Genomic DNA, 14,574 nt, shown 5'->3' on the forward strand with positions numbered 1-14,574 from the left:
ACATTTTTTTAACACAAAATTCTCTTTATTTTCAATGTGAATGTGTGATCTAAATCAGGGAAACAATTTCTCTGTGTGCATATATATATATATATATATATATATATATATATATATATATATATATATATATATATATGCACACACAGAAAGATAGAACAGACGAATGAGCAAAATGTAATTTTCCATATCTCAACTGTCACTTTTGAAGCAATTTCTGTGTGGGTGTGTGATGTTGTGAAGAAACTGGAAAATGACTTTAGAAAATAGTGAAAGATGTTCGAACACGATTGCTAAAAATGTGCAAACACAGAACTACGTAGGTGGACTGAGTTGCAGAGATATATTATTGGTAAACAGTTTTCCAGCATTTAAATAATTGTTTTAAACTTTCGTTTTTTTTTATCCGAGCATCCATCTTCATCCATGAGCATAGCAACGGTATTAGATTAACTGACACACTCAAACAGCGTTCAAGGGCAGAGAAAACGATTTGGTTTGAAGCCACATTTTCTACAGATTTATTTTTTGAACCACTCATATTCAGTGTGGTTGTTGACAACACTATTCTCTGTAGTGTGTCAAATTTACACGCCATATTTACTTTCACTTTACAGTTACTATTCACCATTTCAGTCAAGTCTTGCCAATCAAATCCAGCAGTAAGTTTTATCTTGACTATATTGCAATAGGTGATAGTACAGAATCTTTGCAGCTGAAACGTTAATATGAGTTGTATATACCAGCGGCTACTTTCCAATTATCGGCCGGTACGTGCTTTATTAGCCATGCACTGCAAGTGTAAGGTGACGTGGCACCCAGTCATTAAGGTTTAATCTCCTTCTCCTTTACATCTCAGGTTAATCCTATCAGTGAAAGTAAACAAAATTGCATTGTTTTCTTCAATCAATACTAATTTGTCATGAGGAGTGATATATTTCTCACAGGAATGAATTGAAGGCCAGGCATGGCTACTCTTCGATTTACAAGCGTCCTAGTTTGTGCTATTTTACTAGGACAAGGATCCTCCGAGGAAACAGGTTAGTGCAATGTCAATATAATTAAATAGTATTTATTTTCCTACGTTTATCTACGAAATTGTTCTTTGTCTTGCTGCACTGAATGGCAATCATTCAGCAAAGGCTAGAGAACAGCAAAGAGATGTCATTCTCAAGGAGCTCCTCTCCAAATTGAGTAAAGGAGGTGCTCGGAATCCGCAAAAGAGCTCCGGGGAGACGGGCAAAGACGTACTTGTGCATCCTTGGGTGAATAGTATTATGGGGGGCCTTCAAACACTGAGTGGACTACTTCCTGGTACCAACCCGGCTTCACTCAACCAGCCGATTGACCGCCGTCGTCTCTCCGGTTTCCTCTACAACGTCTCTCAGTACCTCCAAGATATGACCGCGGGACTGGAGGAGGCGCCTTTGGATTCGGATGACGAACAGCTGTGGGAGAAGGTGCTCCATTTTTTTTTGCAATCCGAAGGGAGCGCCGCGCAGAACCAATGGAACGGCCGTGTGCCGCCTCGTCCCAGCATCCAAGTGAAGGACTGGTTCTTGTCCCTGAGAGGCAGCCCCCACTGGGACGGGCTTCTGGGGCTCCTGCAGAGCCTCACGACCCTCCTGCAGCGTCAACCTCACAAGCCAATTCTGTCTTTGTTGGCTCAAAACTGGAGGACGGTGAGCGCTGTGCTAGAGGCCGCTTTCCAGGCGCTGATCAGTGGGACATACGGACAGGCCAGCGCCGGCCTGCAGGGCTTCATATGCGCACTGAAAGGTCACACTGACTGCCCGTTTGGTGTCGGCTGGCTTCAGTATTTGCTCCGCCTTTTGGAAACACACAGCTGGAAGCCCGTGGTCAATTTGCATTCGGCAGATGCTGAACACAGGAGAGGCTGGAGTGGACGTATTAAGCCCTTCAGCTTGCCCCCTGAAGCCATGAAACAGGATGCCTTGCTGCAAAATCATTTTCGAGATGACTCAAGCGCAACGCGGGATGATCCAGATTCCATGCAAAATGTATTCCTGCAAACGCTGACACGCTCAAGTGGAGGCTATTTGGCTCAGGAAAATTTGGCTCTCGTGCAAAGTTTGGATAGGATCAGGATGGGCCTTCTGCACAGACTGGGCAGTTCTGTTTATGGTAACTTGAGGAAGAAAGTGTCACAGGTTACCATGGCAATGCTCGATGACGTCGACGATGTGGCGGATGTATCCCAGCCCAGTAGAAGGGGACAATGCTCAGTTGGTGAGTGTGTAGGGCTTCTAGATAAGTGTCCACACTGGCGGAGTTAGGTTTTTTCCTGGGGGGGGCATGGATGTCTCAGGGTGTTCGTAAAGTCCGTAAATACAAATAGTTTTTACAAACCCAGGAAATTCAGCAAAAAATACTGATAAAGATTCAGTAGATGTGTCCTACGGTGGATGGGCGGAAATAAGGGGAAAAAATATTCTCTGGACAGTCGGAAAATACAAAAAGTGAATTATCTGGCCTGGCGCCTGGGGGGTCTCAGGCATATTTCATTAGGGGACAGTGTCCTCGCGCCCCCCCTCTAGCTCCGCCAGTGTGTGTCCATGGTTTTGGAAATGTGTGTTTCCATAATACACACAAGCATTTATTTTCATGAAGAAACTTAGTTCTCATTACAAATGAGCACACCCCATTAGATTGATCAGAAAACAACAATTTAACGACAGAAGAAGAGTGGAATCGTCATTGGAATTCAGAGGATTGTCTTGCATTCATTGAAAAACACTAAATGTGTTTGGAGAGGCAAAAAAAAATGGCTTTGGGTCAACCTGGTCTTTTGTCAATACAGCTAATCTCTTTGACCTTTTATTGTTATCAGTATGATTATATCAAGGGATTTGTGGGATTTACTGGCGGATCTATTGTGTGATCAGATATGGTGATTTGTTGGGGGTGTCCAGTTTCTTTTTCCATCTCACACTCATGATATTTGTTTTCATGTCTCTCTTAAGGTGACCTGAGGCAGTTAATCTTATGGTAAGATCATTGAAACAGTACACTAGAAAATTGTCTGTCAACCTGAGTGAGGTAGTAACTGATTTCTCTCATGTGTTTGGGCAAATGTAGGGGTATAAGACATAACGTGACCTGGAACACGCAAGCTTTGGGTGTGAACACCCAAGGTCTCCCAAGTTCGCTTCCATTCCTGTCATGTCCCCACAGTGATGAAACAAAATTTGGACAAACGTCTCCCCACTTCACTCCCAAATCCTCACCTTCCCATCAAATCAATCCAAAAGGCCTTCACGATCAGCGCAATCAGCCTCAAGTGAGAAGTGAGAGTGACCTACAAAAAGAGATGGAGTACTCAACCACTGCAGAAATTCTGGAGGCGGCGTGCAATGAATCCATTCCAGGATTGAGCGGTGTCTCCAACTTCACAGTGTTCCTCTACTGTAAACTTTTGGAATGGGAGAATGGGTCAGTGAGTCCTGCTGATGGTGAAATGGGTCTGGACTTGCACGCCACATGCTCTGATGCAGCTTGGTACCTGTCTGCGGCCGAGGAGGACTTCCTGTGGGTTCATGTGTGCAGCGAGTTCTTTGCCTATGAATTCAACAACACGGTCTGTGCCAATTCCACTTTCTGGCTGCAAAGAGCACATCAGGTGAGGACAACTTTATTTGAAGTCCATATACACACCATTAGAAGGGCACTGAGAAGTTATTATTGTGTCCGTCATGTCGTTCAGAAGTGTGCCGTGGGAAACTATGTATGCTGCGTCGGTGACAGCAGAACTATTCACTATTATGAAAAAACCTTCGTAGAAACAGTTAAATGTATGGAATTTTTGACATCTGGATTTTTGGGCAAGATGAAAAATTATTTCTAAGGTAAATTGAATGAGCTGAACATGTGAAATTTAGAATGGGAACAATGAGAATTGGTTTTCAGTCACATCACCCCCCCACCCAACCATTATTTATTTATATTTATATCCGTAGTAATTATTGTTATTGTTGTTGTCGTTGTTCTTCTTCTTCTTATTATTATTAACCATCCATTATTATTATTATTATTATTATTATTATTATTATTATTATTATTATCAAACACGTGTGACATGGAGTTCTTTTAAACGTATCCTCTATTCAGAAAAAAAAACAGGGCCAAAGCCATGTCTAAAAATGTATCGCTTTGGCGCCATCTTGTTGAAGGGAGGGGAAGACTTTCATTATTTAGGTCATAGACATGAGTAATGGGAATAAAATGCGTTGCGCCATCTTGTGGCTTCTTTGGGCAGTTACAAACCTTTTGGGCATCAATTATTCAAATTGTTGCTATTGCGGCAGGCCTCGGTCACCATCCCCCACAATTTGCAGGTGAACACTGGAGAGGATTTATCTCGACTAAAACACAGTCTCGACACTTTGAACACAGCATGCGTGCCATTTTTTTTTCTCGTGTATCTCTGCGGGGAATTTGTTTTCACAGTAGATACACGCAGAGTGCGTGGGTGTAGTGATAGTCATTTTTCCAAGGCATTTGGGGCCTCTCTGCTAAATGATAACACCCGGCATCGATTCTTCACTCACAGGCTGCCAGGACACACAACACTAGTATAAAGCAGTTGTGCACGCACCTATCGAGCGCAACGACAGCAAGCCCGGTCCCCGAGGAAGGCTGTCTAGCTCAGTTGGGGAGGAGGTTGGTGAATGCCCGGGCTTTCCGGCGTTGCTTCCTGCCCAACAGTTCAGCCCTTATCTCATCGTTGTGTGGGAGGGAACCCCCAGGATCCCACCGCTTCTTCCCAGAGGGGAGCTGGGCCGCATCGTACTGCTTTCGACAACACAACCTCTCCCGGGTCGATGCCACCGAGGAGACTTGTGAGTACAAGGAGTGGGCTGTGCAGATGTTCCTCAATGTGACCATGTTGGAAGCGTGTGGGCAGACGGACGGACTGAGAGAGCACATGTGCTTAAATGCGTCGCTCTACCGTCAGCTGCTAAAATCAATGCCCGGCTTGTATGACATTTGCGCTGATCTGCAAACAGAGGTCGAGGACAGCAAGTGCCTACTCCAGAAGTTTTTTGACATCCTCCCAGCCCAATATGAGTTTGACACGTCACAGCTGTGCGTAAATCCCGCCCCATTGATGTTGGATGTCATACACAAGCTCAGTGTGTGTCAGGTCGATGGAGAAGAGAACCAATGGTTTTTCGTCACGCTCGGATACGTGTTGAGAGTGTTGGACTTCATGGTCGGCCTCTCTTCGGGTCTGGATGAGGGGGAGGGAGAAGCTCGGCAAGGTTTGGGTCAGGCCATCCTTCTCTCCAGTCTCCTTGACAACGCATCCTGGAGTGCGTTGCAGCCGGAGGCCTCCACCAGCGTCCTTCGCACTGTGGGAGTCTTCCTCCGTCGGGAGCAGAACGCAAGCCTCAAAGAGGATCTGCTGAGTTGTTTCAGTGTAAGGCGACACACATCTCCAATATCTGCTAGGAGGCATCATTAACTTATTTCTGCTTTTGCTCACCAGCCTGTCTTGTGGGACCTGATCGAGCAGGACAACAACTCATCTGCTCTACGGGTTCTATTGCAGGTACCGACAAAGCATTTGTTTTGGCAGTAATTCCCAACCACCAGCGTGCTGTGAAAGATCACACATGAGTGCCACATGTAATCAAACACTTTGACTTAATTGGTCCAAATATTTTTTTTTCAACAAATAATGGACCTTTCTTCATCTATCAACACTGTACAGTGAAAATCCAAGAGTATTTAACGCTTTTTCTGAAAAGATATGTAATTGCGTTTAAAAGCCACAAGATGGTGGCAAAGCGCTACTTTTGTCGAAATGAAAGTCCTCAACTCACGTCAACATACTTACCTTGACACCAAGATGCTACCAGATGACGCTTAAGCAATATCGTCTTTGCTTTGGCCGAAATACAAAAACAGAACACGGGATTCAAATGTGACATTTTTTCATGATGGCGCTCGATTTTTTTTTCTCTTTAATGTAAAATATGTACCTCGGTAAGTTTGGAAACATTGCTATAAGAGATCCACTTACTTCAAGTTTTATTCATTATTTTTTTTTTCAGGAATACCTCCAGATGCCGGAAGAAAGCATTCGCACTCTGGTAATGGCTGCTGAGAAAAACGCCGTCAAGAGGTTTCTTTCTCATATGCATCAAAGCTGGGATCACCTTCAAGTCGAAACTAGCCGGGTTTGTTCTTGTGGCTCCTCTTTTTTTTTTTTTTTTTGTCCTGATATGGGAGTTCTGAAAGTTAAGATGATTTTTTTAGGGGTGGTCATTCGTTTAATAGGAGAAGTACAGTTCAGTTTGACAAATATGGCAGATGTTGTCATGCGATATGTGCAATCAACTTTGAATGTATACCAGATGATCTGTTTGAAGCAACATCTGTTTTTTCTCCTCTTAATCTTTTCCCTGATGTCAGGCGTCCCAAAAAGAGCTGCAGGCCATGGAAACAATGACTGCTGCTTTTATCCATAAATTCCCTCGAGTGACCCCAGAACTCTTTGTGGACCTGTCCCAGTTCCTTCCGTTCATGTCTGTCTCCGACATCATGAGCTTCCCAACCTCTGTCATTGTGAATGACAGCGTGTGAGTTACTGACTAGTAAAGCATCAAATTCAGGTGACAAGTAGTTGTGACTACTAGACGTTTGGCTTCATTTGAAGGTTGGCTGCCATCCGCGAACACAGCTCAGAGTTGAAGTCGTCGCAAAAAAAGGCCTTTGTAAAAAGACTTCTCCAGTCAAGTGTGGTGGCTGATGTCCCCAGCTGGCCAGCGTACTTCCTGAGCTCCATCCTCCCGCTGCTGCCTTACCTTCCAGTCAGTCGTTTTCAACAGCTGACGTCACAACAGGTTGCAGTGAAATTTGACATCATTATTAGAAAGAGTGAAACACTTTTGAGTGGCTGTCACGGCTGGGGATGTTCATTCTGTTTAAAGCTCGACGAAGCTACGGCTTGACGAAGTGAACTGCCTTCCCTCAGTTCAACATAGTTCACTGGCACTCACAGATGACATGGAAGCCATATTTTTTTAGATAAGACATGGTTTTGGCAAATTTGCGAATGCTGAATTAGATTATGCATAAATAATAATATTATTCATATTCTTCCATCTGTCATCTCATTCAGCTTACTCCTCTGGTGGAGTTTCTGGGCAATAACAGCCTGGATGGTGTGAGAGGACGCCATGTCGTTCGGACCATTTTCACCAAAAAGAACAATGTCACCGTCGGTAACATATCAAGGTGGGGCCGTTCAATCTTTCTGCATTTTAATGCTTCCACAAATAAAAAAAACAACATCCTAATTAATATGGAAAGCCTTTAATTGATATTCACCTTTTAATGTCCATGCACTCTGTCCTCAATGATAAAAGAATTGAGAATATTTTGTTTGCCTTTTGAGCCTAGCAAAAGGGCTACAATATTTTTTTGCAGGCTCGGTGTTCTTTCGTGCTACTTGGATCCACTTGACCTGCATTCATTTCTTTTGGACTCAGCTCTTCAGAGGCAGCTGGTAAAGTGTGTGTCCAAGGGCTTCATTAGCGCTAGGGGCAGGGTGAGGCACATGTTCACGTCGTAAAAACCTCACTCGGACTATTATGAGCGTCTGTCAATAGAATTGTCTTTAGTATCTGACTAACTGCTTTGCTCCAACAGCTTTCGTCCTGGTTGGTCCCAACAATGCGGACGTTGAATGCCAGCAGCATGGCTCCCGCAGAGCTGACTGGCCTCAGTGCTCTCCTTCCGCAGTTAGGAGCATCCTTCTTACATTCACTTCCTTCACAGCAGCTTCTAGAGCTCCTTTCCAAACCAGGAATAGCCAAATATTCTCCTGCTCAGGTCAGCAGGAGGTTTGTTTACGGATGAATGAGAAAAATATGTGTTCACATTGTCTCAATTCACAGCAGTGACCTGAATGTACAATATAAATGTTACTTCCCCCCCCCCCCCCCCCCCATGTAAAAATAAATTGATATAAAGACTCACAACATGTATTAACCACTAAAAGTAACTGAGAACATTTGATTTGTTTCCCCCCCTTACCCCAGGCTTTTCAAATTTTGTCCAAGATTTCAAAAGATACCAATGTAAGTTCAAATCTGGAAGAAAATGTTCACTGAATATGGGTCAGTCTCACATGAGTGTCTTCCTGGCAGCTCACAGTGGAAGAATTGTGCCGACTGAAGCCATTACACTCGGGTCTCTCTCCCGCTGTGCTCAAAAGCCTCCACTGGTCTGAGATCAGTGAAAGTGTCCAGTGTCAGTGTTGGAGAAGCATGTTGACAGACCTGAAGCCTGGCCACAAAGCAATGCTGTACAACGCAATGCAGGAGGTGATGGATGGAGCATTGCATGCAGTCCACATTTTGTTATTCTTCTCTTAAGCAGGAGAGACACTTTCTCATGGTTTTTTTTTTTTTGGTGATAGGCTTTATTAAGATACTTACCCAACATCACTCAGCATGTAAACTGTCTCCTGCCATTAATCCCGCTGAGGAAACTGACTGAGGCCCTGAAGAGGGAAGGCATCCCGAGAGACATCAGCTTGTTCCGACACATCATCTGGTCGCCACAGCAGGTGCCCATTTCACTTTCTCCCCCCCTTTGCGTGACAACAATAAGTTGTCAGAATCTTACTAAAATGAAGAAAAAGCTCATCATTAATCATCAATGCTTGCCTCCCATTAATCTTCTAACTCATTGGATATGCTTCAGATGAGCCTTTCAGAATATTAATGTACCGTACGGGCCAAACTCCATCAGGCTAATTAGTTTGGCTCTGACATGGCGGTGTGGTGGAATGTCGTTTGAATTAATAATAGGTACATTAAAGGGCTTTTGTCACAGAGAAGGGGTCGATTAAGTTGCCTCCAACATGTAAGAGGCAGCCAAGCTGCAAGAGAGCTTTCAAAATCAAAGGCCGTAGCAATTTGAACTTACTGTGCTGGCTCTATTCTATACTTCACATATGGTTGAATTTTTGTCATACGGAATAATAAGCGGTCTTCAAGGTTTAAGTAAGTGTTCATCGTTATTAGGCAAAAATGATTTGAGTATTTGGGGGAGGAACTCCATTCAAGCTATGGCTTCCATTAAAGCTACCAGACTTTCAATTGTTGACTACAAATGTGTGTAAAAGTTTCTTTTGTAACAATATTAATATTAGAAATCAATGAATCAATCATTTAATGAAAACTATTTGTATAAATAAACAATAAATACATTTTAATTTTCCAACTTAATGAAAAAAAAAAAAAGCTAAATCAATGCACCGACTCTTTACAGATTCTTGATAATGCAGATGCTGTGTGGGCCAGATTAAAGAACTTTACCCACTTCTAACTATCATGATAGGAACTAAAGTTCCTTTTAGTATTTCCGTTTTTTTTTCTTTTTTACATTGCTTTCCAATCTGTACAGGCTCAGCTTTTGTTTAAATGGATGCATGATTCTACAAACATCACCAGCAAGATACTAAGGTAAGTCAAATATATTACATCATGAAAATTATGCAACAACTTCTTGAAAGTTAATATACAACACTATAAATCAGTTTACAATAGTAAAGGATCACCTGTATGACATTCTGAGGAAATCACAATGCCCCAAAATCGGTGAGCTATTTTTAGAAGAGGCCTAGACTCATATGATCCTAAGGGACATTTTGGTGCCTGTCGGCAACACCATGTTGGTTTTCAGGCATTCAGAAATCCAACATCCAGAATTGGTTTTATATAAATGATTTGTGTCTTTTGTAGAGACCTGGGTCAGGTTGCAGGTGGAATCCCATGTGACTTTTTGAGGCTTTGCAGCAATGACAGTGATTTTGCAGAGTTGCTTCAGTTTGTCACTATGTTGCAAGGAAACTTGAGACCTGCACTGGTGAGAAGTCAACATCTCTAAAAAGTGCTGACTCACACTCTTTTTTCCAGTTGAATTACTTTCAGATTGGCGTGCAAGTGTCTCCAGAAAAACTCTTCGAACTAATATTTTTTGTGTGTGTGATTGGTCAAGCGGAAATGTATCGTAGCGGAAGTGAGAAAACATCCTCAACTTGTCAGCACTTTAAGCCCTTGGTTTTCCGCAACATTACCGCAAGTATCTCCTTTTTTTTTTTTTTTGGAATGCAAATGGATTCTAAATATAAATCATCAACAGTTTGGACAAAAATGGATACTTGTGCTTTGTTCTCTTTCAGAGTGACAATGATAGATGACCTTTCCAACACATCCCTCAGGGTTGTTGTGGACCATGTTCAGGCACACTTCACCGATTTCCTCCAACTACCACATTACAAGCAGACAAACATTGCCGAAAAGGCTGTAAGTGAATACACTGTTATTATTAATAGTGTTTCAAGCGTCCTCATCTTTGTAAAGATTGAGTTTTTGATTCATCTGAACTAATTAGATTATACAGATCGATGTGATGAAGTCACTTTTGCTCCCGGGATCTGATGAGAGCCATTAAAGGGGCTGTATCAAAATTTCAAGCAGAGGCCAAAATACTCACAATCTTTATCTGAGTAGAAGTGGGTTTATTTATGAGATATTATATGATGTAGAGTTGTGGACAGTTTTTTTTTTTTTTGTGTGTGTGACCAAAACATTATCATAAGGTATTTCATGTAATAAAACTAAGCTGTCTACTTTACAGGAGAATCATAGCTTGAAAAATAAGGACTTTTTTTTTTTTTAATTAGCATAAAAAAATACATTTAGAGACATCGATTAAAATGTGTTGTTAATTATTGTATAACAGCATGTGGTGCTCTGCAGGGTTCCTCTTTCTATAATTTAGGTGAGATTGATGGCCCGGCTCTGGACTTTCTGGGCCCTCTTCTGCCTTTCTTGGATCGAGACAGTTTGCTTTTGGTAAACAGAGGTGCTCTGGCTTTGCGTCTGGAGGAGATGAGAAGCTTCTGTCTTCCCAAAGAAGCCCTGAGAGATATCAGTGATCTGCTCACACACAAAGACTTCATGGGGTAAATCAGGAGTTCAAAGGTTTCGGCTATTATGTCTCCTTTTCTCCACGGGGAAAACTAAACTTCATTTTCCTCTGTGTGCCAGTTAGTTCAGCGTCTTTTTTTATTTTTATTTTTTTTATAATTTCCTTGGTACCCTTTAAAACTTTGTATTTTTGTATTATTTTTCAGGGAGCCATCCAAGTGGCAAGCTGGAGACATTGAACATTTGGGAAGGCTGGTGTTCTCCCTGTCAACAAAACAAATGAACTCCATCCCACTGGTGAGCACCTGTCAAAAAAAGTAGAAAGTAATTATACATTACATTTTGTCACATGGTTGTCAAAGATGAGTGTTATGAAACATTCTTCCCTTATTTAGAGAGTCTTGAATAAAGACACAGTGGAACAGGTTCTAGTGGGTCAAGAGCGCTGGGAGGACAGCGCAGTGGGCGGAGCCTGTTTGAAGTGGCGCATGGACCAACGTCGTCAAAGAGAGAAGACACAGAGTCTCATGAGAGGAATTGTCAAAGTCCAAGACACTGGTGACAAAAACTTCCATATTTTACGTTGCCCTCTTTATTCTGTACTCTGAGCATCTTGAACTGTGATGATGTACAATTTCAAAAATGGCACACAAAACGCTGTTTCAGACTGATGATGTCATCAAGTGCAAGTTAAATAATTATAGCTGAGTGATTTTAATTTGTGTGTTCTTGTATCAGTCCCTAGCTGTGCTGACATCAGAGGTACGTTCCCCTCCGCATGGACGTCAACTCAGTTGAGCCGCATGTCACAAGTTGACCTCAAAGAGTGTGTTGAAGTCTTCGGTCAGGATACTTCGTTAAGTTCCGAGCAGCGCCGGGCGCTGTGGGTCAAACTTCGTCAGGTCAGTAGTAGCATGAATGGGCAAAACAACATGGCGAGTTTTTGTGTTTTGAATTTGGGTCTGTGATGGAGTATTTTTGTCTGGGATTATAAAAGGGCCTCAATCAAAACCCACTTCTTGCATAGAAGTGATACAATGTTTGTCTTTAGCTTTCCGATCTATTATATCTCGTCAATGGTACTTCGTGAGGTATTTTTGCGCAATCTAATGAGCTCCAATGAAAGGGCTAGATTAAAACCGACGCCTTTGCGAAGATAAAAAGCACCAGTTTTCATTAGAATTGTAAAAATGTGATTTCTGTTTGCAGTGGTGTAGCAATGCACTGCATCTTAGTGATTTTCATTCTTTTAGGGCAAGGAATCATTTGGAGTAGGTAACTTCAACCCAAGTGTGTCATTTCTGTCAGCCAAAATAATGATGTAATAATATAAAATTCAGATTAAGAATGATAAATTGCATATTATTCTGATACAGAAATGTCAAAATAATGGCAAGAATTCTTGGTAGGTTAGAAATGACAAAATATTGTTATTTTAAAAGTAATTTTTAATCATATTTCAAAAATTGTACTGCGCCATAGTGGGGGGTTTCCTATCTCCAGCACTCTGATAGCTCCCGATCGTATTGGATCTCATTCCATATTGCAGGCCAGTGAGTGTGGCAATCCACTTAGTCTCCATCACTGTCAGCCAAAAACACTTCATGGCATGGCCAAAGGCCGTGCGCGGTGTAATTATCATCTCCTATCTGTGACTGAACTATTTTGCTGTTCTCTGTTCACTGCAGGCATTCAGTCCAGTGAGTGAACTCAGAACAGAGCAGGTTCTGGCTCTCGGTTCTCTGGTGACTGAGATGACAGTTGGAGAACTGTATGATACCTCTTTGACTGATCTGGCTGTTTTGGCTCATCTGGGGACACTGTCATCCTGGCGCACAAATAAGGTCAACTGAATTCAAACATTGATTGGAAAGAATTTGTAAATTCGATGACTCTTTTTGGCTTTTTAGATGAGAGCCGTCATTTTGGGCACCATGCGCAAGTGCAACCTGCAAATCGAGCAGTTATCCGCGGTGGATCTGGCAACGTTCGGCCATCTGATCTGCGGACTGTATCCCTCGGAGATTAAAAGAATCAGCGCTTACAATCTCAGGTGATTGAATGAATCATTTTTCAAATGACTGGCTTAAGTTAGATTTAGGCCATACAAGTTTCTCCGTCGCCACGACAACACACCAACTAACAGATGTAACTAGAAAGTTATACGTTGAAGCGTTCCGTAAACATTTTGCATATATTCCCGGAGGAGTAAATCCAAAAGCTTTCTTTCTGAAACGGCAGCATGGCGGTGCTGTACCTGCGGGAAATGTCCTTGCCATGCACGGAACAGCAGATGGAGGCTTTGACAAGTCGTTTGTCCAGACCGGAGGCCTTTGGTCCAGTCGCTGCTTGGGGACCGGAAGTTTTCACTGAAATTGGGACACTGGCAGGTACAGATGGATGTAACATCCCAAAGGATCTTTTCTTGCCAATATTTTACTGTCCCTCATCCTGAGTGAGGAAGGACATTATTTGATGGATTGGGACAATTTAAAAAAAAAATCTCTTTGGGATTTGAGAGTAGATCTGAGAAAGTTTTGAAAATGTCTATTTTGAGCTACATGAATGATCTAACTGGAATGTTTGTGAAACTGCTGTATGCTCAGCGGGCATGGAAGACATTGTTTTGTCAGCTTTGACACAAGAACAAGTGGAAGGCATTTCCGCTGAAGCAATCAGCCTGCTGTCACCCAAAAAGATGACAGTAAGTACCGCCTTTGAGTTCATGTGAGCAGATTATGTCAAGATTATGCATCTCGAGGCTCAAGTCTTTTTTTTTTTTTTTTTGTACCACTAAAACGTTTTATTTTTAGCTCCACATTGAAGCAACTCACATGAATGACACAACTTCAGTTGCAGGATCATTTATTTTTTATTTTTAGTATTATGTATGTTGTGTTTCCCACAGAATCTTACAGTATAGTGTTTGACTTTGTGATGGACGTGTATCTGCCAGGTGGTGTTCAGTGCCACTCAGTTGTCCTGGCTGAGTGCGGAGCAGGCGTGGGCCATCACGGAGGACCAGTGGACCGAGCTGGACGACGAGCAGAGACATGCTGTCGGGCTCGCTCGTTATGAAGGAGATGCACAGCTCGACTTGAGAGGTTAGTACTGATACAACAACGATATAATTCCATGATTTATACGAATGATTCTCAAATTATGTATCATCAGTGAATGTTGTCACACATTCTGGAATAGCTGAAATGATTTGACATTGATTATACTCATTTGACTTATTTTTTTTAGGAAATAAAATATCTGCTTATTTTTTTTAATGAACACAGGCCTCTGTAATTTAATGTTGATCATCACGGTGGTGCTTGGAGTGCTGAACATTTTTGGGGCGATACTTGCTGTAAAAAAGATGAGAATCACTCATTTATATCATTTATTTGGATTGGTAATGTTTGTTTCTAAGCAACACCGGTGATTGTTACGGTGCGAAGCCAACATTCATGAATGTTCTACCTCCACAGGGAGAAACTCGGCTGCAGCAGGCCTGAACACAAACTGCTTAGCTTTAAGCTTTGTGGCTCCGAGTCTCTGGTTATGGCATCTCATTTAAAATGCTTCAACATATCTAATTAGAATTTGACCTCCC

The 14,574-nt window shown here is 42.2% G+C and overlaps 1 protein-coding gene across 1 annotated transcript; it reads left to right on the forward strand.

Moving 5' to 3' along the window:
• The first annotated feature begins 967 nt into the window (after positions 1 to 967).
• On the forward strand, positions 968 to 14,574 carry LOC147059318 (stereocilin). The gene is made up of 29 exons (XM_085907792.1): positions 968 to 1,040; positions 1,138 to 2,250; positions 2,985 to 3,009; positions 3,100 to 3,640; positions 4,571 to 5,440; positions 5,510 to 5,572; positions 6,078 to 6,203; positions 6,439 to 6,605; positions 6,683 to 6,869; positions 7,148 to 7,263; positions 7,456 to 7,576; positions 7,678 to 7,860; positions 8,070 to 8,108; positions 8,178 to 8,354; positions 8,450 to 8,599; positions 9,442 to 9,500; positions 9,780 to 9,903; positions 10,036 to 10,115; positions 10,220 to 10,358; positions 10,800 to 11,005; positions 11,177 to 11,267; positions 11,366 to 11,552; positions 11,709 to 11,872; positions 12,659 to 12,814; positions 12,881 to 13,023; positions 13,212 to 13,360; positions 13,577 to 13,674; positions 13,927 to 14,074; positions 14,450 to 14,574. The coding sequence occupies exons 1-29, from the start codon at positions 968 to 970 to the stop codon at positions 14,536 to 14,538; spliced, it is 5,784 nt and encodes a 1,927-aa protein (XP_085763918.1). The 3' UTR covers positions 14,539 to 14,574.

This window comes from Syngnathus leptorhynchus, chromosome 3 (assembly GCF_054491065.1).
Source record: "Syngnathus leptorhynchus isolate UIUO chromosome 3, UIUO_Slep, whole genome shotgun sequence".
In the NCBI taxonomy this organism is placed as follows: Eukaryota; Metazoa; Chordata; class Actinopteri; order Syngnathiformes; family Syngnathidae; genus Syngnathus; species Syngnathus leptorhynchus.